The following is a 27,782-nucleotide window of genomic DNA, read 5'->3' on the forward strand; positions in this document are numbered from 1 at the left end:
TATGTATATTTTGCCTTCTTAAAAATGTTGAGACTGAAGGCATTTCAAAAATGACAAAAACAATTAAATTTCATTTTTTCTTAAGGAATTCCAATTTAATCTGACATGTCAAAACTATTTACTTAAACACAGCAGAAACTACATTACAATTAGACAGATAATAACAATAACACAGCATTAATATAACACTTTTAGATTTACTTCTCATGTTAATTCATCTTCTCATATGCAAATAGCCATATAAAAATAGGTAGTTTTACTTAGGGAAATTCTTAGGATTTTTTGCTAAGCTTATAATCCATCTATTTCTAAATGAGTTTCTCAGAATAAGCCAATTAAATTATACGGGAATACTTAAATGAATGCAGCAGCTGAATCTCAATGAAGTTAGTCAAGGAGTAGGTAAGTCTTGAAAAGCATGTAAGACATAGAGAACGTATAGTGTGAAGGGTGGAATTCATGTATTTATTTTATAATAAAATTTTTATATAGATGATATGACTCATGGAATTTAAGTTCATCAGTGACTTATGTGATTTTGTAATTTTGTGTTTGCAGTTTAGAATAACTCGTGATAAAATATTTATTTTTCATAGCCATGAAGCTTATGACTGCTCTGGTGAATGTTGCCTTAAACCTAAGTATTCATCAGGATAATACACAAAGACAGTATGAAGCAGAAAGAAACAAAATGATTGGTAAGAGAGCTAATGAAAGACTAGAGTTACTACTTCAGAAACGCAAAGAGGTAAGCAAATCTAAGATGTAAGTGAAAGAACTGATTTCCTTGCTTTTTTATATGTATGTAGAAATATTAATTATTTATCTAAGATATAAATAAATCCATTTTTTATACAGTACTGCTTTTTTTTCCCCTGAGAACTAGTTTGGTCAGTTCACATTCATGTAATTAATTTGTACAAATATTTTTCTGTTTTTGAAATTTAAAAATTAAAACTAGAGGCAGCATAGTGCTATAACTGTAGAGCTAGATTTGGAGTCAAAGGTACTTGAGTTCAAATCTTGACTCAGTGTCTTATTACCCATGTGTAGGAAGTCATTTCAGCGTTTTGATCCTCAATTTCTCCTTGCTAAATGAGGCATTTGGGCTAGATGATCTTTTGTATCCCTTCTAAGAGCTCTAAAATCTATGATAAAGAAGAAATCATTTAAAATTTCAAATCATATTTTCTTGTTAATATTATTTAAATTACAGCTACGTTATGTTTGTAATGCATTATCATTTCTATACCTAAAAACATTTCAATTTATAAGAGAAACTATGCAATTTTTAAAACTGTATATAATACCCAAATGTTTCTTTAATTCCTAATTAAATAGCTATCTAGTAATACCTTTTGACAGTTCCTAAAAGAAATGATCACTATTTCAACATAAGAGTAATAATATTGCTTGGTTTTTATTTCAGCTGCAAGAAAACCAAGATGAAATTGAAAACATGATGAACTCTATTTTTAAGGGTATATTTGTTCATAGATACCGGTAAGAGATGAAATTATAATTAAGACATCTGGTGTTTTCTTAACCTATGCCCCACTGTCTCATTTTTATTTTCTCTCTGAAGCTATTAATTTTCTTAATTATTGTAATTGAAGCAGTTTCATAGGGATTCTTATTAGCTATTAAATTATTTATATTTCAGAGTATATAGGGAAGACTTTGGGTAGGAATTATGGGCCTAGTTGTTGTCCAAGAAACTGTCTAGGAAAGTTGAGAAGGGCTTAGTATGAGCCTGGATACAGCATGCAGAACGTAATTTTATTAGCCACAGCAACCCTTAAACACTATTTACTGTGTTAAAAGGTTTGAGGTATACATTGTAACATACATTTGCATCTAAGTCAGTGGACCACATAGTCACATATACAAAAATCAAAGTTCCTTTCAGTATTGGAAAACTGGAATAAAGGACACTAAGTTATTGCTAGACTTTTCCCCTCACCTATTTCCTTAAGATGCTCTTATGTGTAATGGATATATTAATCAAGTAATCACCTCAACTTTACTCTGTTCTACAGGTTCTTAAACTATGTTCCATAAGATTAATGTTTAATACATCATATTTAAAATAACTGTATTTAAGTGTAATTGGTTATTCCATGTAATCCCATATGTCTTATTTTATACATCTAAAAACATTGTTCAGAGAAAGGAACCATAGAATTCTCCAGATTGTCAAAAGGTTCCTTGATGCAAAAAAAGATTAAGAACTCCTCTTCCAGTCCTATATCCTAGATTCTATCTGCAGTAATTGTACATAGTAAGATAGTAATACCCCCTATTAATGGAGATGTATTCTATACTGATGCCTTTTTTTTTTTTTAACAAAACCTTACTTTATAAGAGAAAGAAAATATATAATGGACCTCCAGGTGTATTGCCAGACATATGGAAGCAGTATGATGTGAAATTGCCTTTAAATATGAAGCAAAATAATATCAAATGTAACAGAAAATACAAAACATGTATAAATACAAAAAATGTAAGAGCAGATGAAGAAATTAAGTTGGTTAAAGAAATGGGGAGAGGCATGTTCATTAAGGCAATTAGGGAAGATTACAGATTTTGGGAAGAGGATTTTAAGAAAGAATAATCTTGTTCATGGACCTTTCCTGAGGTAGGAAAGGCAGGGTTCTTGGCAGAGCTATTCAAGACATAAACTTCTCTAGCACCTCATATAGTCTTCTTTTCTTCCTGTCTTCCCCATGGAAAGAGTCATCTTGGGGGAGTGACCATAGCTATGCAATTTTAGGCACATTTCTACTAAAAAAAAAAAACCTTCCCATCTTCAATTCCTTTAGCAGAGGACAAATTTCAGTCTTCTACATTTGGAAATAGAAAGCAGGTTAAAATAACATCCTTCTCAGATTTTTTTAAATCAAAAAATCTTGTACTCTTTAGCCCAGTCCCTACTTTGTATTATCATTATCTATGCTCAGGTTGTATCTCGATGCTCCATTAGGATGAAAGGTTTTTTGGGGAGCATTTTTCATTTTTGTACCTCCAACCCCTAGCAAAATATCTTGAACATAGTAGATCCTTGATAAATATGGTTATATCGAATTGAGCTTTCAATTGGATTTATTTATACTAATATTGTCAATGATAAAAATTAATTCACTCATTAAATCCTTTCTTGTTATTGATCGGACAGAGGAAATAAAGGGAGGAGAAAGGGAAGGATATAGAAAAGGGAGATTTAGAGGAAAGACAAAAGGATGAAATGACTCAAGTTTTTAAATCTTTTACATTGAAATATGATGGTATCACTAGTAGATATTGAACATGTGGAAAGAACTAGTTTTACAGTGGGGAATATGATTAATTCTTCCTAAGACACTGTCATGGAAGAATTAGAGTGCAGAGTCCAAGTCAGAGAAGGAATTGCTGTATATGGTTTCACCCTACAAAGGCTCCTTTTTACATATGGTATTTTACTAATTTCATCAAGGTTCAGAATGTTCCATAGCTTCCTGAATGAGGTGCTCATATTCATTCATGCTTCACAGATACTTTATTACTTGGCCTTTGTCCATATGAGAAAAAACAAGTAAACAATAACCATTATCCTGTCTATCATATATAAGGGGTTTTTTGGGTACAATTTATAGTGTTCATTAATCAGTCTGGAACATACACTACAAATAAACACTGAGTTGATCATAGAATTGAACAGGAGAATGAGCGCAGACTGGATTTATTTTGCAAAATTACTTAGTGTTTTTAATGACCTCAAGCTTCTCCTTAATTCAGTGTAACATATTTTTAACACCAGAGAAAACTTAGACCAATATTTTACACCATACACTACAATAAGCTCAAAATGGATGTGCTTTGAATTAAAGATCCTTGTGTAGCCTCACATTTCTAAATGAACATTCTTACAAAAAATAACTGGTAGTCTCTGGATAAGAGTAGCTTCACTTAATATCATAAAGAACAAAATAGTTTTTATTTTAACAAAGAGGAAAAAAAAACTTGTTAAATGTTATTAGAGCTGTCCCTAAATCAGTTGTCTGTATGGTCAAACCATCCACTTAACAGAATTAAAAAGAAAAGGAAGCGATAATGAGGGGAAATGGTATACAATTGAAATTATTTAAGAGTGAATCATTTAAACAAGTAATTATAAATAAAAATGGGAGGTAGCAGAAATAACATAAACATTGACTATTATTTCATGTAAAATAAAATTTCAGTGTAAATCAGTTACCACAAAAACACACATTAGTTAAAAAGGTGTGAACAATTTGCCAAATTGTAATGACAGCTTTTACCCAGCACTTGAGGTTTGTCAAGTGTTCGCAGTATGTTATCTCATTCATTCCTTGGTGAACAGTGACTATCAAAGGCAATAGTAGGTTATCATTAACATTCGTTTATAAAATCATAAAAAGAATTAAAATCTATCATGCCATTTTTGATGTTTTTAAAAGAATTAGATCAGATCGTTTTCACAGCAATTGCTAGCACAAGATGCCAAAAAAGATTAAAATATAAAGAACCAGTTACCTGAATTGAAAAAACTTTTGCACAAACAAAATTAATATAACTGGGATGAAAAATAAAGTCAACAAACTTCATCCACAAATAAGTGGATAAAATAGAAGTTTTCAAAAAAAGAATTACAGTCTACTAATGGCAATAGTGAATGTTGCTCCAAATGACTAAGAAGATAAATACAAATCAAGACCACTCTGCGAAACAACCCAGCAGCTTGGCAAAAATGATAAGATAGGAGAAGAGTAATTATGGGAGAAGTTGTAGAAAGACAGGTGTAGTTTTAATTTAATTTAATTTAATTAAAGGCTGGGTGAAGAAGAGTAGTTACAAGGAATATTGAATTAACCTTACAGGTGATACTTAGAGTATTTTGTGAACATAACAAAACAAAAAAATCCAATTAGATTAATATTTTGGACAGAAAATAAGTTTAGTCAGAGATGAAGAAAAACACCAGCAACAGAAAATTCCCTTAGTAATCCATAATGCAAAAGTGAAAACACAATGTTATTTATTGAAATAAAAATAGTGATGTCAAAAGGAACTTTATTATGGTAAGGAATAGCAAGTTAAATAAGACCTTTCAATGTAACATCAGAAAAGTAATTGTGTTTTGTTGATATAAGGGAAATTAAGTTCTTACTGACAAAAGTGGAAACCTAAAACCATGGTAGATGCTCAGAAATGTGTGATGCCATTCCTATTTGCAAATATTTCTTTTTACTCTGTTGTAAGATAAGGGTTTACCCTTATTTATTTCAGCAGGGTGTACCAGTTTTATTAAAAAAACAAACAAAACAAACTCTATACCATGATAGAGTCATGTATCCTAGCAATTCTTACAATTTAAAAACAGATGATAACATCTCCCGTATAGCCATATCTTTGCTGCCCATTTACCCTTTTACTGCCTACCTTGGTACTTCTTGTGGAGCCTATCAGAGTCCTGGCAACCCCTTCAAAGAGACAGCCTAGTTACTATAGGGAGACTAAAATGAAAATAAAAAGGTGAATAGATGGCATTGTGCTAGAACGTGTGGTCTGGAGGAGTCTAAAGGGTATGAAAGAAGCATCCCACACTCCATGTAAGGGAGTATCTTTGTTAAGTTACCCTAGAAAGGGGGGTTAAAACTTAACCTTGGTTTGAATATAGCTATAGCCTCAAGCATTTAAACCTGTAGAGAACATTTTCAAAATTCAAATGCTGTTATCCAGAAAGGAACTTAGAAATGTAAGATTTAACACACAAGATAGGAGAACAGCTTACGTGAGTGGTATTGACTGATGAACCATAGAACAGAATATCTTAAGTTGCATCAAGTGACAATGCAGTCCATGTGCCAGGAGAGTGTATATATGTATGAAGAGAGTGGAACTAAATGTAAAAGTAAAGGATATATCTTTCAGAGCAAGGTGGTGACAATGTTACTATAATTTTTTCAATCATTATTACCATCCATATTTACCAAGTATTTATTGTGTGCCAGATATTAAGGTACTATGGAGTCTGACATGTTCCCTAAATTCAAAGACTCTGTTACCTATTCTAAGCATTGTGAGATACCTGAAAATAATCTGCAGTATTATATAAAATTTCTAGAATTTCATATAAATGGAGAGATCAATATAGCCTAGAGTTTCCAGGAAATGTTTCCTTCGATTGTGTACGACTTGAATTAGTCTAAAGCAAGGATGGGGAACCTGTGGCCCCACTACAGGCTCCCCACCCCTGGTCTAATTAACCTTTGAAGAAAAAAAAAAAAAAGACCATAACAAAATAGTAGAACAAGACAGGCATTCTATTTGAAGAAAACATACCCAAGCTCCAATAAGTAGACTTAGAAGTGACTTAAAGCAAGATATGTTAAAAGTGGAGAGAACATGTTAAGACCATGTTGTGGAAGATATAGGGGAGGGAAAAAAACAGATTTACTGAGGATGAGACCAAAATGTTCAAGAGTTCGGTTTCTGTTTCTTAATAAAGGATCATCAGCCAAGTTGGGGAAAATGATAAGAGAAAAAGTTTTAGAATTAATTTGTTGCTACTTTGTCTCTAATTTCTTGCCTAAGGAAAAGTAGAAAATCAAGAAATAACATTATAATGAAATGATGAAAGATTTCTTTATGTCTATGGTTTCTGTTTGTGCATAATCCATCAAATTATCAAAATTCCACAACTTTGTAGTGTTTATATCAGTAATTTATTATCATACTCTGTTGTTTGCTATATGTTTTCCTACCTCCAAAGAAATATAATTGAAACTTATTCCTTGCTGTGCATGGAGAGGCATTATGGTGTAATAGATAAAGAACTGGCATCAGAGTCAGAAAGATTCAAGTTCAAGTCCCACTTCTTTCACAAGCTTTGTAACCCTGGGCAAGTCACTTAACTTCTCAGTAGCCTAGGCACCTAAGACTAAATTGCAGAAAAGGAACTGCTTTACCTTGGTAAAGGATGTTCCACACCAGGAACCCCACACTGATAAAATCACAAGTTTGGTCAAGAAAAATTAAAAAGTTCTTTGCTCCAGTTATATTTCATCCATTTATTCGCTCATTTGGATATTGTTGTTGTTTCAAAAAACACACAATTCAAGTTCAAATTAGAAAGTGTAATTAAATAAGTTCTAAATAGAAAAATATGAGCTTCCTTGTTATTTATTCTTAAAGTCTTTCTTGGAAGCTGTTAATTTTATATAAAGGATCAAGAAATAATTACAATTGGGAGTTAGGGTAATGAAATTGCCTCATATTTTAATGTTTTTCAAAAGCATGATTTCTTTTCCCTCTAGTGATGCAATTGCTGAGATTAGAGCCATTTGTATTGAAGAAATTGGAGTATGGATGAAAATGTATAGTGATGCTTTTCTAAATGACAGTTATTTAAAATATGTTGGCTGGACTCTTCATGATAGGGTAAGTAACTATGTTACACATCCATAGAAAGATGTTTTGTGACCTTTTTTATTTATTGGTAGTCTTTCTGTAATTGTGTTATATTTCTAGGAATTGAGGTATTGGTGTTTGTGTTGTGTTTGAATTTATATTTTTGAAGCGGTGAAATTTTTTTTTTAATTATTTAAATGTAATTGTTCAGATGTTGGACTTGGTGGTACTGAGACGCGCAGACATAAACTGAATCTCTCCCTCTAGTGTTTTGATGCATTCAGAATTTAAAATAAAATTAAATACTGCATCTCAAGAAGGGCTAATATTTGTGTTAGAATTTGGGTAAAAATCTATTCCGTTGTTAGATTTGGAGAAATGACCAGTTATAATTTACTTTCCCAGGAAGGCATATTAAAACATAAATGAACTTTTCTTGTCTCTTTAATTCATTGCCATCATATCAAATTAAGGGTCATAGTGGAACCTGTGATTTCTTCAGCATAGATAGCTAAGAAGATCCCTCCAACAGTGCCAGTCTGCATTAGTCCCGAGACTTAGTCTTAGAGATTTGCTGGGGGTGCCGAGGGACTTTTCCAAGGTCATATGACCAGTATGTGTCAGGGGCCAAACTTAAATTCAGGTACAGAATGCTGTCTCTCTATTGAAAACATAATGAACATTTAACTATCCATAATACTATGTGTTGCACTGTATAGAATGTAAAAAAACTTATTTGTTTCTTAAAATAACATATACATGAAAATGGCATGCAGAGTGATTAATGGTGACATCAATATTATAAGCATTCAGAGAAGATGACCTTGGAGTGGAATGGAAAGGGGAGACTTAGTAAGAAGATGGACTTCGATACCAATCTGTTAGTTTCTTTGCCTACAACAATATATGAGAATATTTTCTATCACATAATAGGCACTTTATTCATATAAAGTTTTATATTTATGTGTTGCAGTAAATGTGTGTTACATGTGTAAATACTCTCACATTACCAGTTTAAAGTTATCAGATAGCCTTACCCAGATAGGCTCTCCCACTATCCCTCTTCCTATAGTACTGACCTCCAGGTCTTGTTCCTTAGGACTGTGGTTCTTTGTTTGACTTACCCTGTTTCCATCCCTCAGTTGCAGCCTAGATCATAATCATCATACCTATTTTGCTTTCAGAAGGAATATCTTTTCCTCTTTAGCATGTGAGCCTTTTTTTCTTTTTTGCTTCTGATCAGAATGTTCATTTTTGAAATTCCTCCCTGACCCTGATTTTATCCTAGAAGTCACAAAATCTTAGGGTTTGAAAGACCTCAGAGGACCTCCTATCTGATTCAGAAATGCTCTTACAAATAAATCTGCTAGAAAACTTCTGATTATAGAGAACTTATTACCTAGAATCCTTTCAGCTTTTATTTAGCTCTTTCTCACACCAAACTATTCTGTATAAACTAAGATCATGGTCTTGACTTTACCTTGCTGTGGTGGTAAATTCAACTATGAATATGGCCTAACAATGTTATCACTGCATGTTTCCTTTCTTTTTGACCTTACTTTCAAGCTCTTTTCCCAGGATTTTCCTTTTTGGTCTTGTAACAGGGTCAGGATGGTGTAGTAGAAAGAATATGGGATATAAAGCTAGAGGACCTGAATTCAAGTCTCAGTTCTGCCCTTTGTGAGCTGAGGCTAGACACTTTATCTCTTGGCTATTTCATCTTATAGAAAATGGGGTTAATAATACTTTTACTTACAGCTTCAGGATGCATGTAAGGAGAGTAGTTTGTAAATTTTGTAAGAACTAGATATATGTGAATTTATCATCATTGTTATTATTATATTGAATTTCTTCTATCCAGGTTTCTCTAGCTTTTAATTATAGTTTTTCCTATTGGTCTGTCTATTACTTCACACAATCTTTTATCTTGCTCTCTAACCTCTTTTTCTATCTGAAGCATAATCCACATGCCTCAATACATTTAAAATTTCAAAGCCTTTCATTCATCATAGCCCTGACCATTGACTTGTCAGGCCACCTAAATTCAATTGAGCTTGAACTTTCTGCCTTTACATTAATTCTTCCATCCACCTTCTTCAGTTATTCACATTTTCATTATCTTTTTATACAGGAAAATCTCAGTTGTCTTCCCTATAAATTTTAAAATATATAGCTCTAAAATCACTAACTTTTTGTTTGAATTTCATATTTTATTTCCTGACTCAAGCATCATGGTCATACTTTATCTAGTAGTAACCTTAGGAGGTTAGAGTATATGCCTTTTTCCTGATTAAATAAGGATATCTGTGGGAACAAAGAGACTTTTATCCTAAGATTCTAAGGTGGTGTGGATGAGAAAGTACCTATTGTACTAATTGTCAGAGACTATATGTATTTTAGAAAAATTATCTTACTTGTAAATAACTGAAGTTTTTTCCATAAATTTTAAATTATTAGAAGAATTAACTATAAATGGAACACAGTTTTTGTGACAGTTTTTTCCAGTCTAACTCTGTTTCTACAACAAAATGCAATATACCTTTAAATAAATGACAAGGCTAGAATATTTCAGTTAGATTTCCTTTAAAATTAGAAGCCTGCCTATATACTCAAGATACTGGCTAATCCTGTTGTGTTTTTATGTAGCAAGGTGAAGTCAGGCTGAAGTGTTTAAAAGCTCTACAGAGTCTGTATACCAATAGAGAATTGTTCCCCAAATTGGAACTATTCACGAACAGATTCAAGGTATGTATGAAAACCTGATTTGAAAAAAGAACATAACTTGTACCGTCTAATTATTAGTGATTTTGCTTTGCTTCTTTATCACTTTAATAGTTGGTGTTTCTGATATGTAGTAAAGAATGTTATTTTTCCTAATGCAGATATTCCTCACTTTAAATACTTAGCTATATTTAAAACCTAGATTTGGAAAACATACTTTGAGAGGATGGAGAAGGTCATTAGTTTCAGTACAAAAAATTTCCTTTTTTTTATAACCATTCACTATGTGTTTACTACATTAAAAAATTCTGGGAAATGTACTCCCACATTTAAATTTAAGATTAGATATACATACTTTTCAGGAACATACTTAAAATGTTGTGCACCTTTAAATATTTTCAGTTTGTTTACTATTATATTAGTGTACTTACATATGTACTATATATATATATACACATATATATATAATTACATTTCTACTATATGTAGTGTACATATATTCGTGTACTTAATTAGCATGAAAAATAAAACATTGAAAGGACAACTTGGAATGTCTGTCATAAAACTATATAATAGGGTTAATGCAACTGAAAAGTCATGGTAATTCCTTTCTTAAATGTTAAGCATGGAACTGGCACCATTTCTACCAGCTTTTTACTTGTTTTCACATATTCCCAGCTATGTTGTTATATCAGATTTGTAAAGTGATTGTCTGAAGTATTGATGATTTATTTCTCTTTAATATACATAAAACAACAGAGTTCACAGTTTTTCAGTAGCTCAGTTTTTAACTTTAGAGAATAGAATTAATGGGTATCCTTTATCATATGTGAATTTGTATGCAAAATGTCAAACTTATTAATAAGGTAGAAAATTAATTCTAGATTAATTCTGTAATTTTTCAGATTAGCATATATATTATGTTAGATTCAAGACACCTATTGTGGAAGTGCGATCTTTTAGACTTTATAAATTTCAGAACAGAGGAAGTGAGGAGGTAACTTAGAGAATTTAAATATTTTGCATTCTAAGCTAATGCAGTAGCAGTTCTCCTTATGTCATTCATTGCTCCAGGGATCAAGATTTTTACAATTGATTGGAAAATAAAATTGGGTCTATAAATTCAAAAGTACTCAAACTTACTTTCAGCCTAAGTTGTTAAGAGTTCTTGATAACTGAAATTTGTTCCATTACTCTTAAAATTTCCAAGTTACAAACTATATTAAGGTTTTTAAAAAGTAAACAGACTACCACATTATCAATAAAACGTGGCTAATAATTGTTTCACCACACTTCGGAAAGCTCTTCTACCATTTAGGTCCTGAATATGAAACTTTCTGATTTAACTATATCCTCATCCTTTTCCCCTATTAGGTGCTTAACGGAGCACCTTTCTTTCTGTCCACTCTGCTGTGTCTTTATTTACCTGGTAACCATCAGCATAGAGATGCAACAGCAAGCAAGTGGTGTACTCACAGGTAACGAAGATGTGAGCCTTTTTACTGTTTGAATTTTTTTTTCTCAATTTTTTGTCTAGGATCGCATTGTATCAATGACACTTGATAAGGAATATGATGTTGCTGTGGAAGCCATTCGATTAGTTACTTTAATACTTCAGTAAGTATTTCAAGTGTTAATAGCAATGTCTTGAGTGTAGAAACCATCCTTAATTCAAGTACAACAAAGTACTTCATTAATGCTGTGGCTGAAAGTCACTTGGCTAATGTGAGAAGTTGCCATAGGGGGTTGCATCTAATTTATTTATTGAAACAAAAAGAAACAAAGTGTAAAAAAAAAAAAAAAACCAAAATGTTGTACTCATATAAACCCTTCCTAGTTTATTCTTGTTCATTATAAATAATAGGAGAAATGGTGGTAGGGATACAGTTTTATGTATAGACCTGAGAAAAAGCAGTCAAAAGTCATAGTCCCTTTAATTAAACCTTGGTATCACCATTGCAGTAGGATTGACAAACATGTTCTGATGAAGAAGTGGGGTAATGGGTGTTAATGTAATCTGGATTCCAAGTTTGGGTTCCAGTGACTAGGGGTTCCAGGTGGGACTATGGAAAGCATACTCACAGAATCAGATGTATAAAAGTAATATCAACTTGAAATTACAAGACTTAATTTAGAAACTGCTGAAAATAGAATCCATGATTGACCTTGGATCAGAGTAAAGTTATACTTCAGAAGTAGATATTTTCACAATACTTATTTCCTTGGTCATTTTTATTTGGCTCTATGTTTCATACTGACTGATTTTCTTAACTTTTGTTTAATAAAGAAGGAATTTAATTCCTTCTGTTTCTTGTTACATAAAAATTCTCTTTTCTCTATTACCATGTGGTTTATTTTTGTTTTAGTTGTCTAGTCCTATATAGCCCACTCTACCAAGTCACCTGGTGACAATGAACAAGGAATTGTAGAATTTGCTAGCTGGAGGAGAATTTGGAGATAATCTAGGTATATATTGTTTAAGAAGATAGTGAGTGAGAAAGCATTAATTATGGTTTACTATGTGCACTGGGAATATAAATAGAAAAGGCAGTTGCTCTCAAGGAATCCACATTCTTAATTGGGGGAGACAGCAATTAAAGGAAAATTCAGCTGCAGGGCAAGTGAAAACTAAAAAGCCTATTTGGGACCTCATCTGACTCTCAGTAGTTATGGGAAGATCACACAGTACTAGATACCATGATGCTTGTTTTGGTTGAGTCACTCTGTTTGAACTCCAGATGGCCCTAATAAGCCTTCTGTTCCATAAGGGACAAGTGTATTGACAGAGTACTCTTAATAAAGCCTGATCATGACCTAATCCTCCTCCAGTATGTTTGTGTCAGGTATTGGAGTGCTCACCTCTATTCAGAAGAGAGTGCTGGGTTTGTAGCAAACCATTTCACTTTTTTGCCTCAGCTTCCTTGTCTACAAAATCAGTAGATTTGGACTAAGTTACTTTTAAGTCTCTTTTCCAGATTTAGATCTAATGATTCTGTGACACTTGTTATACAGTAGATCAAGAGAACAAAGTAGATATTGCCTACCTAGATTTCATCAGGTTATTTCATGCTATAGTTGTGGACATGATATTGAGATAGCTACTGTTTGATAGAAGAATTACTGGACAAAAATAATAGTCATTAATAAGCATCTTCTTTGCATAGCAATCAGCCACATTATAATACCCACTATTCCCATTCTCTTCAACATATTCATGCCATTTCCACGGCTTTGGTGATTCCTAGGTATCCAGAAAAGGGCATTGCTTCTTGACTCCTTCCCAGATCTCTGTAGAACTGAAATCTGTTGCCCTTACCTTTGTATTCTACCTCCTGTATATAGAATGTGCTACTTTTTAAATAGTGAGGAAAGTACAAAGTTTGAAACATGTTCGATTTACAGGTTTGCTCCCCCCAAACATTATATAAGAATTTTCCAGAAACTAGAGAATGCACCTTAATATGTATTGAATATATCTTGTAATCTCTTCTTTTTCTGGCAAATTGCTTAAATTTATTAAACAAAAGTCTGTTAAATATTTACTATCTGTGAGATGCTGTATAAGACTGGGAATGCAAATGTAAAAGTGAGATAATCTCTTCCCTCAGGAAGTGTCTTTTCCCTTGAGATTTATGACATATACTCCAGGTGAATTCAGTTCTAAGAAATGTAATCTCAGTTGATTGATTTTCTTTGTTGAGTAGTAGCATACACATCCATATGTTTCCTTGATAAACTATGAAATCATACTTATTTGATAGTTTTGCTACCTTCTTGGAGTGCTTGGTTATGCATTTGTTGACAAGAGTCTGTCAATAAATCAAAATGTATAAATTTAATAAAAAACTCCTTTGACATCACATGGAACTAGATAGTAGCAACATATTTTAGAGTAGGGAAAATCAGGATATCCATTATTACAAATCACCAAAGTCAGATTTTCAAGTTCTCCCACATACGTGAGTATATTTTCTCAGTCTCCTTTGCTCAGTCTTCATCAAGATCGCTCTTGCTAACTATGAATGTACTGCAGCATTCTGTCCTGTGCCCTCTTCTTCTCCTTTTATATAGTTTCATTTGATGATCTCACTGGCTCCCATAAAATAATCTATCATCTCTGTACTGAAGATTCTCTAATTTATTTATCCTGCCCTAACTTCTCTGCTGACCTCCAGTCTCACATCTCCAACTGCCTGTCTGACATCTCAAACTGCATGTGCCATAGACAACTCAAACTCAGCCGTGTGTGAAACTGAACTCTTATCTTATGCCTCTCCCTTTTTCTAATTTTCCTATTACTATTGAGGGTATCACCATTCTACTAGCTTTCTAGGCTTACACATTAGGTTTCCTCTTTGATTCATTATTCTGTTTCACCTCCTATATCCAATTTGTTGCCAAGACATATTTCTTGTATACTTTCCCTCTCTTCTCTGACACTACCACCACCCTGGTATAAGCCCCCATTTCCTCACACCTAGATTACTTCAATAGCCTGCTAGTTGATCTCCTTGCCACAAGACTTTCCCCATCCTACATTCAGCTGCCAAAGGGATCTTTCTAGAGCACAACTGTGTTCACCGCCTATAATCACCTCTAGGATCAGATATAAAATCCTCTGTTTGGCATTCAAAGCCTTCTAGATCCTTCAAAACCCCACCACCACCACCACCACCACCTTTCTAATCTCCTTATTCATATTTCTCCCTGACTCACCTCCTTGCTGTTCCATCTCTTGGCTGGGCATGTGTCCCCAATGACTAGAATTCTCTCCCTTGTTTCTGCCTTCTAGCTTACTTCAAGTCACAGCTAAAATCCAATCTTCTACAGAAAGCCTTACCCTATCCCTCTTAATTCTTGTCTTACCCCTATTATCTCCAATTTAATCTGTATATAGCTTGTCTGTACAACATAGTTGTTTGCACATTTTCTCTTCTATTAGTCATTAGACTGTGAGTTGCTTGAGTGTTAATGTTAATCTTTTGGCCTTCTTTGTATACCCAGCTCTCAGCACAGTGCCTGGCACATTATAGCCACTTAATAAATGTTTTTTGACTAACTGTTTTTTTCTATAACACTCTAAATCGTGTGAATCTAACCCTTTCCACAAAGAGCTTAAAATGTAGTAAAGCTGATCTTTAGATGTACATAAATACCTACGGTATAAAACAGTGTGTGAGATATTCTGGATGGGTGAAATACTTGTACAGGAGCTCAGAGAAGGGAGAGCTCTTGGCATTTCAGCTAGACTGTGAAAGTTGAGTTCAAAATTGTATATTAATGACCTTATTTGTATGTTGATTCACAATGTACAATGCCCTTTATCTATACCATATAGAGCTAGAGAGGACAAAGCAAACCAAGAGGGAATAGCATAAGAACTATTCCGTTTTAGTGCAGGCATGTTAAGGCAGTAGTAGGAGATAAAACTGAAAAAGTTAATTTGAACTCTCTCTTGTGAAGGGCTTTGAATGACAGGCTAGAAAGTGATCCTTTTGGCTATAGACGGTGAGATTCAAAGTGGTATAGCTCCCAGTGCCCTCCAAACCCGTCTTTATGCCCTAAAAAGATTTCATGTAACATTTATAAGAATCTTGGACAAGGTCAAGAAATATTGAAATATAGTCTGATTTATCATTATATTTAGAATTGAGTGACCAGGTCAGTCTCCCATTTCTTTTGGACCCATCAGGAACTTCTTCCTTTCTAATCCTTTATCCCTGTCTTTCCATGAGTGCTAGCCTCCCTATCACTTCCTTTGGTCTGATAAAATGGAGACTGCCCCAAGGTGGGTAAGTAACCAGATCACTTCTGTGTAAGGAAGGCAATGATATGAAGAATTTTTCTTTGTTATTACCCTTAATCTATTCTGTCCTGGTCCATCCTGTTTCCAAGGACCTGTAAATAACTTTAGAGGAAAATATTACTTCTTAACATTTTTCTTTTACTAAAGGAGATTTTTAAACATACTTTCATGGTGTCTAAGGCAGGGTTAAAATGTGGGTCTTCCCGATTTTAAGTCCATTCCACTACAACTCCTACCTGCCTCAAAATAGGGCTTTAAGAATATTTAATCTAGTGGTGGAAGAAACTAGAAACAGTGAGATCAGTTTGGAGGTTAATATTCCAAATGTCAGATAATGAAATCCTGAAAGTTTGGGAGAGCCATTGTTAAGGAAAAAACCAGTAGGACTTAGCAAGTGAGTGGATATAAGAGAAAATCCATATTTTCCTAGAAGATCTTCATTGTTCAATTTCCAAATTCCCACTCACTCCATGAAGTCTGTTTATTTCATCTGTTCTGGGAGTGCCTTCTAAAGAACTCCCACTTGCCAAATCAGATCATCACATGCTTTGCAATTTATAATTACACTGTGGTCTGACACGACTCATATAGGTTAAGTGATTTACCCAGGTTCACACATGTTGAGGCAGGCCTTGAGGTAGTATCTTTCTGACTTCAGGCTGGTTCTCTGGCTATGACGCCACCTACTTCTGATTCTTCCAAATGTATATACCATTGGTCACTTGAAATGTCATGTTAGTTTCTTTGTATCATTCTTTTCACTATATAATAAATGTGTTTAGCTAGAGAATGGGGACTTTGATGTAAATACTGTTTTGGTTCATATGTTACTTTGTGAATTTTTCAGTGGAAGTGAAGAAGCACTTTCCAATGAAGACTGTGAAAATGTTTACCACTTGGTGTATTCAGCGCACCGACCTGTTGCAGTAGCAGCAGGAGAATTCCTTCACAAAAAGTGAGTTAACAGTAACCATGGACAGCTTGTGTAGAATTAATTGGAGAAAACTAACGTGATGGGTAGGAAAAGTATATCCCTAACTACAGTGTTCAAATTTAAGTGGCTGGTCCTATGGGTAGACCATCACAGTAGTTTGTCATCCTTTCATCTTTAACATTGACATATTTTCACAAATTCTGAGTGATTTTACAGTGCTTAAAGTTTAAGGAAAACATTTGGAAATCTATTTTCGGTTCTTTGTGCACCTGCAATTCTAAGAATTTTGTTGAATTGTTTATGTATTTCAAAAATGTCCCTCACCATTTGTGAATTCAATAAAGTAATACTAGAAAACAACCAAGGCACAATACATTGACAACCAAAAATCTTGTTTTGTTCATATTTTTAAATGTTTATATTACATGAATGTTAATCTCTAGATGCCCAGAACTCCTCCAAGTCTTAAGACCTCTTTCCTTCAATACTAATATATATAGGATTTAAAAGCTTTATTTATACTGATTTTGAAAAAAATTATGAACTACATGATGATACTTTTTTTAAATTTTAAAATAAATTTTATTTTTTAATTGACAAATCTATTTTCTCTATCACCCATTGCATTAAAAAAAATTTCATTTTAACAAATATATACATAATCAAGCAAAACAAATTCTCATTGGCCATGTTCAGAATTATATATGGTTATTTCATTGATCAGAATTTGTATAAGTTTCAAAGTTGTTTGTTTTTACAATGTCATGGTTAATTATATAGATTATTTTACTACTTGTGCTCATTATCCTAATCCTTTATCACCTTATAAAAGTCTTTAGAAGTGTTCACTTTTCTAATATTGATATTGTAGAATAAATTGTTTTGGTTCAAACTCTGTCCATGTCTCTTTGAAATCATCTATATTCTCGTTTTTACAGCACAGTAGTACTCCATTACCTTCATATATGACAATTTGTTCCTAGTTAATGAATTTTTTTTAATTTTCTGTTTTTTTTTTCCCTCTCTCAGATATCTTGGATATATGGCCTTAGTAATAGTATAGGTGGGTCAGAGGGAATGCACTTTTTGTTATTAATTCATATTGATTTCTAAAATGGCTATAACCATTCAGAGGTCCACCAACAGCAAGTCAATAGGTTTGTTTTCCCACAGCTCTTCCAACATTTATCATTTTCTTTTTTATCATCTTTTTAATTTGATGGGTACAAGATGGATTCTCAGATTTGCTTTAATTTGCATTTCTCTGATTATTAGTAAATTAGAATATTTTTTCATATGACTATAGGTAGCCTGGATTTCTTCCCTTGAAAATTGTGTCTGAATATTTAGATCCTTTATCAATTGGGAAATGGTTCTTTTTCATATAAATTTCTCTTTTAATTTTAGATTTATTTTTAGTTGTGCAAAAACCGTTTAATTTTATGTGATTAAAATTATCCATTTTATCTTCTGTCAGCCTCTCTATTCCTTATTTGGTCATGAATTTTTTCTTCTATGCATAAATTTGATGAGTAATTTTTTCCATGTTTCTCTAATTTATTTAAAATGTGATCTTGCATATCTTGATCACATATCAACTTGGAGCTTCTCTTGGCAAAATTTGTCCAATTTTCCCAGAAGTGTATATCAAAGCAAGTCCTTATGGGTGATCTTAGCTACTTTGTTTCTGCTTATGCTCCATTGTACATATAAAAGTCTTCTAGTCCCAGGACTGTAGTAGATTGGAGCCTACTTAAGACTTTTTTTTTGTCCAATTTTCTCTTTTAAAGGCTAGACAAATGAAATGCCATTTTGACTTTAAGCCTAGTTTTGTATGAATTCTGATGGAGCTGATATATTTCCAGCCACCATGGTTTCTGCCATTGACATGATAGTACTAGTCAGTTCATATTCTGCATTGCATACAGGTATATGTCCTAATAGTCTCTAGGTATGGAGTCAGATGGCAGCTTGAGTTGTTTATCTACCCAAAAAGTTTTATCATTTAGAATATAGATTTTTTTTTATCAGTATGTTCTTTCTTCAACATTGATTTGATTCATCTTAGAAAGTTTAATGTAATGAGTTTAGATCTTAGCTTGTAAAAGATTCAGTATTTTAATGCTTTAGAAATAGATACGGGGGGGGGGCACCTAGGTGGCACGGTGAATAGAGCACCAGCCCTGGAGTCAGGAGGACCTGAGTTCAAATCCAGCCTCAGACATTTAACACTTATTAGCCATGTGACCTTGGGCAAGTCACTTAACCCCAGCTGCCCTGCCTTTCCCCCTCCAAAAAGCAAAAAAAAAAAAGAAAGAAAGAAAGAAAGAAAGAAAGAAAAGAAATAGATACAGGGCATATAAAAGGGCATTTGGGTTAAGCAGGAATGAAATATATCTGTATCTACAAGTAGATCTAGGGAGGCAACATGCAAAAGTGGAAGAAACACTAACCAGAATTGGTATACCTGGGTGCAAATCCTATCTCTGACTCTTTGAAGTGACATTGGCTAAGTTCTTCTTTGGTCCCCTTTTACCTTCACTTTAAAAATGGCTGAGGGGAGGCAACCGGTGGGGGGGGGGGACGGGAAGCAGTATGAGATGGGCTTCTCCTCCCATCCCTGGAGTATATTACATTAATCCGTTGAGAATATGGAAAATACATGCTTTTCATTAAAAGGTCAAAGATTTCTTCATTTAAAAGAATCCCAGTAGTTGTGTAGGTATAGCACTTCCTACACATAGATTTGTGGAAATTGCCCGTTTAGGTAAATTTTAAATTACCTGGTACTTAGAATTTTTTTAAACAGAGGAATTTATTGTGTTTTCATTCTTATTCTTTTGCAGTTAAATAATTTATAGAAATAAGTACTTTTGCTTTATGTTATGTTAAATGTGTATTTACTTAACTAAATTTTTCCTATATTACTATTCCTTTCATTTACTGTTTCTCAGCAGTTTTTTTTTGAGGAAGACATTTTGGGGGAGTGATTTGAGAGTCTTTTCAATATAATACTTGGTTAAATACAAAAGTTACTTCATTGATTATAAAGTTAGTATCTTAGTTATTTCTCCTGCTAAATTTCTTTAATTTGGAGACTGCCAATTTCTCAAAGGCATAGTATAAAATTAAAGTACCAGGTACTTATTTCATAGATTACTCATGTTTGGGAAGAGTATTTCTTAAATACTTGTTGAAACTTATGTGAGTATTTTGTTCAGCCTGTATTGTTTATTTGGATCTTAATTTCTTTGTCTTCTGAGAAAATTTTATATAGCAGTAAAAGACAAAATGCAGAGGGAAAAATGGTTTATTTTATCTTATTTCACTTTTTAAAATTTAGTAAAGAGAAAGATACTTTATTACGAAATTTATAGCCTTTTCTTTTGTTACTTCCTTCTAGGCTATTTAGCAGGCATGACCCTCAAGCAGAAGAAGCATTAGCAAAGAGGAGGGGTCGGAACAGTCCCAATGGGAACCTGATTAGGATGCTGGTTCTTTTCTTTCTTGAGAGTGAGGTAAAAATATTTAAGAGAAATATTTTTAACCAACTTAATGTGTTTTTAACCAACACATTCAACAAATTTTTTATTTAACTTAAAGTGATTTATTATCCATTTCAATCCAGTGGAACCAAAAACCCATTGTTCTTTATAAAATTGCCTCCATAGATCCCCACTCATGGAACCAGTGCTGCACCTTGTGGATCTTGGAACCTTTAAAAGCAGTTAGCCTAGGGAAGGAGTTGTGATCTTAGATGCATGTGCAGATCAACACTAAAGATGAAATCTAGGAAAATTAATTATTTCACTTTCACATTCTAGCAGTATTGCATATTTCTTTTCTTTCATTTTTACCTCTTATATTCCTTGTGTTTACATAATTGTCATTATTTAAAATTACAAACTTAAAACAAATAGTGCTTAATTGGTATTGGTATTCTCCTTAAGAATTTGGTGCTTCGTTCTTTGAAATTTAACTTGTAACACAGGTATTATCTTGGGAAGAGATAAAAGAAAAAGACAAGAGCTAAAACTATATCATTAAGAATTGTAGAGCAGTAGTGTGTCTGTATTTCATGGTCATCACTTAAAAGCTATTTTGAAAATTAGTATTCATCAATTATCAAAACTTTTCTTTCTCTTACATGTATTGATTTATCTTTGAAATGCTCTTTTGATCAAAGTACTATTTGCAGCTGATAACATCTGGGGAACAAGAAGGGTAAAGATTTGAGAAATAGAGAAGAGCATGGCTATTAGAGAAGAATTATGAAAAAAAAAGGAGGTAACCATTAGCTACAGGTTGATGGGAAAGTATTTACTTCAGGAGAGAAAGAAGCAGAGTTTACTATAGAAACTAAAGAAAAAGTAATGCTGGAGACCGATATATTAATAAGGCAGAAAGTAGAAAAGAAACCAAAAACAAGAGACAACCAGGCAGTGGTAAAGGAAATGGGGAGGGGGGGGGACGGAGATTAAGAGAATAGAATGTGAAATAAACAAGCAGGGAGGAAAGTAAGCTGAGGAGTTGGCTTTTGGGCATAAGGGTAAACAGTGACTTTGAGTGCAATGTGACAGATACCCTTTTGCCTTAATCAGGTTTCCTCTATTAAGGATGCCCTGGACCAAAAAAAAAGTTTTAGAAAATATGGCATGTGTGCCTCAACAATAAATAACTGTACAAGCTACTATTTACTGAAATACCCAGGGAAGGTGATCTGCCTTATTTAAATTTTTTTGGTAATTGAATTTTGTCTGTCTTTTATCCCTGAAGGTCAACAAAAAAAAGTTTGCTTATTTAAATTTCTTAAGCATATGACTTTATTCAACGCAGTAATAACTCAGTTTTACCTGATTTCCTAGTTTATTTATATTCAGTAATTTTAGTTGTCTCCAGTAGTCTTTGTTTACATATGTTTTATATGATGTTGTGACAACTTTTATTTCAGTATGAAAATATAAATCATATTCTCTCTTATTTGCTGCTGGTACTTATTCTATATTAGAACCTCCAAACTGGTGCTTGCAGGCCTTAGGTATGTGACTGCCATGCCTGAGCCAATTCATAGTTATCATATTGAGATAGGTTTATATAGTCCCTTTTAAATAGCTATAAATGTTCTTTATTCATATTTCATTCCCTCTTTTTCCACTTCACTGTATGTTTAGCTTTTTCCCAAAAAGATGTGAGTTGACTGTTTTGTATCTTACTTGTTTGTATGAGTGCTCATATTTAGAGGTCTTTATCTAATGTTTACTTTTACCAGTCAGACTATGTTGTCATAAGGATGCTTTTAATGAAGTTATGTGCCTACTGTAGTTTAGGAACCCTCTCTTGGATAAATCTTTTGAGAAGCTACATTATTCATTTGGTTCTTAATAATGTTCTTTGTAGTTTGGTTTTAGTGGTATATATATATTAAATCACTAGTCATTGAAAATAGGGATTATCATTGAATGTTAGAGCTGGAAGGAGCCTTGGGAGTCATCTTAGTCCTACTCACTCATTGTATAATTAAGAAAAGTGGTGTCCAAAGGCCTATGTTCACACAGCTACCATCAGTCATTTTTGTTTTGTATCAAAAGGTAAGTAATATTTTGTATGTGACATGACCTTTTACTAGGCCTTCATATCAGTTACTCTTCTTGCCTGAGAGATTACCATTTTTTCATTTTAGATAAATTAGTAGTAATATAATGTTAATACTGAATGTGTAGAAGCAGGATCATCCTATCTGTATTAATACAAATTTGGGTACCTGTAAAGACACCCTTGATTAGATTAAATGTTAAACTTTGAAATAAATAATAATAGTTTAGTAGGTTACTGTTTAGGATATCCCACTGTATTCAGGAAATGAAATTCTCCAACACCTCTAAATAATAGGCTCCTGAGTCCAAAAGTACATAATCATTTTGTCATTCTTGCCCTCCTAAAGTAAATTAGGACTAGATTGGGGTTATCAGGCTTGTCAAAAACAATCAGTCAAGGGGCAGCCAGGTGGCTCAGTGAGTAAGAGCACCAGCCCCAGATTCGGGATGACCTGGGATCGAATCCTGGGCTCCGACACTTAGCACCACACCCAGAAATAACTGGCCTTGTAACCTTGAGCAAGTTACTTAACCCCAATTGCTTAAAAAAAAAAAAACAGTCAGCAAGCATTTATTAAGTATCTACTATGTGTGAAGCACTATGATAGGTACTAGGAATAAAAAGCAAAAATGAAACAGACTGATCTCATTGTTCTTACTCCTGGGGGGAAAGAGCATGTATAGAACTAAGTACATACAAAATATAGATATGTAGATGCACACGTGTAGATGTACTAACATATCTATAATATAAGGGAAGTGCATACAAAATAAAATGGGGAAAGGGGACACTAACAACTACTTAGATCAGGAAAGTCCTCATGTAAGAAGTGGTGCTTGAGCAGAGTCTTGAAAAAGCTATAAAGAGGCTTAAAAAGGGGAGTTGAGGAAAAAGTATATAATTCATGCATGGGGGGCAGGTTGTGCTGGTTGCGGATAGCGTGTTGTGTATGGAGAATAGCACATAGGCCATTTTGGCAGGAAGTATGTGAAGAGGAATAATATGCAATAAGTTTGAAAAGATAAACTGGAGACAAAATGTGCATGATGTTAAACATCAGATTGAGGAGTTATGTTTTATTCTAGAGAAAATAGGGAACTATTGTAGTGTCTTGAGAAGGCAGAGTTACATGGTTTAGGAATGTCTGTTTGCCCACTTTGGACAAAAGGGAGAAAATAGAGGCAGGGAGATGAATGGGAGGCCATTTCAGAAGTCCATGCAAGAGGTGATAATGATCTGAAGGTGCCAGGAATGAAGTGGGGGGGAGGAGGGGATGGTAATATTGTGAGTGGAGAAAAACAGGATGGATACAAGAGGTTTTGTGGAGGTAGAGTTGATGAAAAACTGAAGAAAAGTATGAAATAGATACTCTCAGACTTCTGTATGGTTCCTCCTAGAAGATAGACTTATAAGCCAATGCTTAATTCACAGCTGTTGAATTTTATAACTAGTCTTTTCTTTGGACTGATTTCCTTTGAAATTTGTGTCTTTTCCTGGACAGCAGTCCAGTCACATGATTGTTTCATTTGATTTTCTCAGTTCCAAGTTTGCTCTCCAAAAACTATGATTCACCATTGTCTTATGAAGGGTTTACTTTGGGAGAATATAAATAAATCTGTGAGAGGTCTTTCCAAAAGCCCTAAATCCTTAGAATGTACTGATTCTCTATTTCTCTGAACTTCTGTTACCTCAGACTAGACCTCTTTTACAAGTCATCAAAAACTAAGTCAATTGATCTGCTTCTTAAAATTTAAAGCTCTGGAAAACAAGCCCCTTGAAGCTTTGTAAATTAAATGCCCTTTATACAGTAGGTTTACTTGTACTGTCACTGAATATAATAGAGATTAACTTATGGGAAATAGAAGATTGTTAAAACTCCTCAAAAACCAGCAGTTTTTGAGGTGTGGACTGTGTGTTTTTGTTTATTTTTTTTATGTAATTTGAAAGGATTTCAGTAGTAAGAGGGCTATTCCGTATCAACTATGTAATCCACTTTGGTATTTGGAAATCTGAAATGAGATACTACTGGAGTGTAAAATTATTAAGTGTCAAATTAAAGTTTTATCTAGACCATTGATCTAGAGCTGACAAGGAACTTAGAGGCATGTAGGCCAGTTTTACAGCTTAGGAAACTTAGACCCAGAGGTAAGTAATTTACCCCAAGATCACACAGATATTAAGCAGCAGAATTGGGATTTGAATCCAGGGCTTCTGACTTGAGAACCAGTATTCTTTCCATTACCTCATGTAATGTAATGCCAAAAGAAGGCAACTTCCCAGGTTCAAAATACCAGCATAGGTGCTCTCTATTTTATTTAGTGACAAACCAAGAACAGAGAAGATCAAAACATGACATAATTCCAAATACAGCATTTACTAAGTGTGATTAAATAATCTCCAAGTACTACCCCACCCCAGGATCTTCCAATCATTCAATCAATTACAAAGTCTCTGTTCTAAATACTTCTCCACCCCTAGGCTATACCTTAATTAAGTCCACCACAAAGCCCCTCTTCTCAAATGTAGATTAGTTTCCAAACATAAGGTCAAAAGTTCCCCACCCCTGGATCACAATTGAATCTACCCCAGAGTTACATCAAGTTTAAACACAGCACTTAATACCCAAATGGAGGTCTTTTCTTCATCTTGACACGAGGCAAGTTCTCAGCAGTCTTAGTTCCTGGGGAGACAAGGCTTAGCAAGGCCATAAGATACATTGCCAGTCCCTTCATGAATTTGTCCTCTGTCTGTAGAACAGTCCTAGAACCCCTGAACACATTAGCAAAGCCCTCTCCCAGGATTTCTGTAAACATACAACAAGAAAATCCTTCTTCAGGGCTTCTGAACCAACAGAAAGGCTCCCAGACCCCTGCAACAACAGCACTGTCCCTCACCAGTGGACAGTATTCACTCTGTCTGCAGGACAGTCTCCAGACCCCTGCAACAACAGTACTGTCCCTCACCAGTGGACAGTATTCACTCTCTGTCTGCAGGACAGTCTCAGGCCTTCTTAGCGAACAGCCAGGTTCCAGGACTTCTTCAACAAAAGGACAGTCTTTCACCAGTGGACAAATCTGGCAAAATAACATCAAAACAGACAGACAAAGTACCAGCAAAACAGCCATGTCTCCTCAGTCCTTGGCAGCTCAGGGGGCAGGTCTCAAAAGTCCAGGGCAATTCAAAGCGGCCACCAGCAATTCTCTTAGTCTCTCTCTCTCCAAGAGGTGCTGCTACCAAAAAGATCTTCCGCCTCTCTCTTGTGTCTCCAAATCTATGTCACCAGCTCCTCCCAGTTCAGGACTTTCTTTTCACATCAACAAGCCCATCCCACAGGTGGGATTAACAAACTCTGGGTTTTAACACAATCAATTTGAAAACCAAGCCAATACAGGGGAATCTTTAATTGCCATTACTATCACACCTCACAAATGAGGGGGTTATTATATTTTTATCAGAGGCAGTGTGGTGCAGTGGATGGACTACCAGCAGGAAAGCCGAAGTTCGGGTTCTCTTTTTGACACTGCCCACAGGACATTTAGCAAGTCACATGAGATTGTACTTAAATGGCCTCTGAGGCCCTTACCAGATTTTAATCTATAATCCTATCATAATTTAGTTTTTTGCTAAAATATGTGTTCAATTAGGATGGACTGATTTTAAATCAATTCAGCTTAAAACAGGATTTAAGTCATTTGTTAGGAAAATATGATTTAAAAATCATTCATGACAGTATCTATTTTTTTCCTATATTTAACGTGCACTTGTTTGATATTTTCACCCGAACAAAAGTAAATTTCATATTGATCCTATAGTCTCTAATTAATGTTGTGTTTCAGACATATCAAGCTGGGTGTCCAGTAAACATTTTAAACTCAGTAAGTCTAAAACAAAACTCTTCTTTCCCTCTAAACCATCTTTCCCTCCTAACTTCCCTTATCACTGCAGAGACCAATACCCACAACTTTGGAATCATCCTGGATGCTTCACTGTCTCTCACCCCTGTATGCATCCTGTTGCCAAGGCATGTCAATTCCACCTTTGCAAAAATACTTCTTAAATAACCTCTTCTCTCCTCTGACATTGTCACTACTCTGGTGCAGGCCCTCATCACCTCATGTCTATACTATTGCAATAGTCTGCTGGTGGGTCTGCCTACCTCAAGTGTAAGTCTTGACTCATTAAACTCCATCAGCCTCCTGTTGCTTCCAGGATAAATACAAAGTTTTCTGTTTGGCATTTAGAGACTTTTATAGCCTAGCCCCCTCCTCCTTTTCATTCTTCTTACACCTTACTTCCAACCACATGCTCTTCAATCCAGTGACACTAGCATCCTTACTGTTCCATTAACAAGACTTTCCATGTCTCAGCTCTGGACATTTTCTCTAGCTCTCTCCCAAGCCTGGCATGTTCTCTCTTTTCATATTGTCCTATTGACTTCCTTTAAGTCCTAGCTAAAATCCCATCTACAGGAAACCTTTCCTAACCTTACTGCCTTCCCTCTGCTAATTATTTCCTCTTTATTCCATAGCTTGTTAGTACATACTTGCTTGCCTGTTGGACCCCGTTGGATTGTCCACTCACTGAAAACATGGACTGACTGTCTTTGCCTCTTTTTTGTATCCCCAGGGCTTAGTACAGTGCCTCGCACATAGTTGGTGCTTCATGAATGTTTATTGACTGACTGACTAAACATGAAGAAGCAAAAATATTAGTTTATCAAGTCAGGTTATATGAGGATCTCCTTGGTGATTAAAAAATTTTTTCACAAATCAACACATATATTAATAAAGGTGAATCTGATTTTAAGAAAAAATATAATTCAGGCAATGAGAAACTACCAAATATGTAAATTAGTCCTTGACTGCTCCTATTATGCATAGCTACTTTGTGTGTATTTTTGTTTTTGTTTTTCTTTGTTTTTTACTTTACAAAAGAATATGCTCTAGGGTTGCTTCAAATAGAATGACTCCATCGAATTGTGTTTTTTTAGATCATTAACTTTTTAAGAGTGGATTACAGGAAAAATTTCAGATTAAATTCATTTTGAAGCCTAATTAAGATCAATCAAAATGAAGATAAAGCTGGCTTTAAAATTAATAGGAATATTATATTCTGGTTATAAAAATGCTATTTATATGCAGTTCTGCAAAAAAAAATCAGTTAAAATAAACTACAACTACATTTAGTCTTTCTGGATTCTTCATTCCCATCATAGATGACCAAATTAAGTATTGACTTGTTCCTATGAGTGTGAAATATGGTAGGATTTCCTATGGGTTTTAACTATTGTGGCATTTTATTAACCAACAATTCTTT

The 27,782-nt window shown here is 34.1% G+C and overlaps 1 protein-coding gene across 5 annotated transcripts in view; it reads left to right on the plus strand.

The window, feature by feature from the left end:
* The window catches only part of STAG1 (STAG1 cohesin complex component), a 385,691-nt gene that overhangs the window by 237,801 nt on the left and 120,108 nt on the right, over positions 1-27,782 (plus strand). For all 5 annotated transcript variants that reach the window (XM_069063916.1, XM_069063915.1, XM_069063914.1 and 2 more), the window contains 7 exons: positions 597-748; positions 1,430-1,503; positions 7,317-7,440; positions 10,057-10,155; positions 11,669-11,748; positions 16,785-16,892; positions 20,275-20,389. In XM_069063916.1, coding sequence (XP_068920017.1) covers positions 597-748; positions 1,430-1,503; positions 7,317-7,440; positions 10,057-10,155; positions 11,669-11,748; positions 16,785-16,892; positions 20,275-20,389 — 752 coding nt within the window. The remainder of the gene's footprint in view (positions 1-596; positions 749-1,429; positions 1,504-7,316; positions 7,441-10,056; positions 10,156-11,668; positions 11,749-16,784; positions 16,893-20,274; positions 20,390-27,782) is intronic.

This window comes from Petaurus breviceps, unplaced genomic scaffold (genome assembly GCF_028583685.1).
Source record: "Petaurus breviceps papuanus isolate PSGF00001 unplaced genomic scaffold, PetGlider_PUasm1.0 90604, whole genome shotgun sequence".
Taxonomy (NCBI): domain Eukaryota; kingdom Metazoa; phylum Chordata; class Mammalia; order Diprotodontia; family Petauridae; genus Petaurus; species Petaurus breviceps.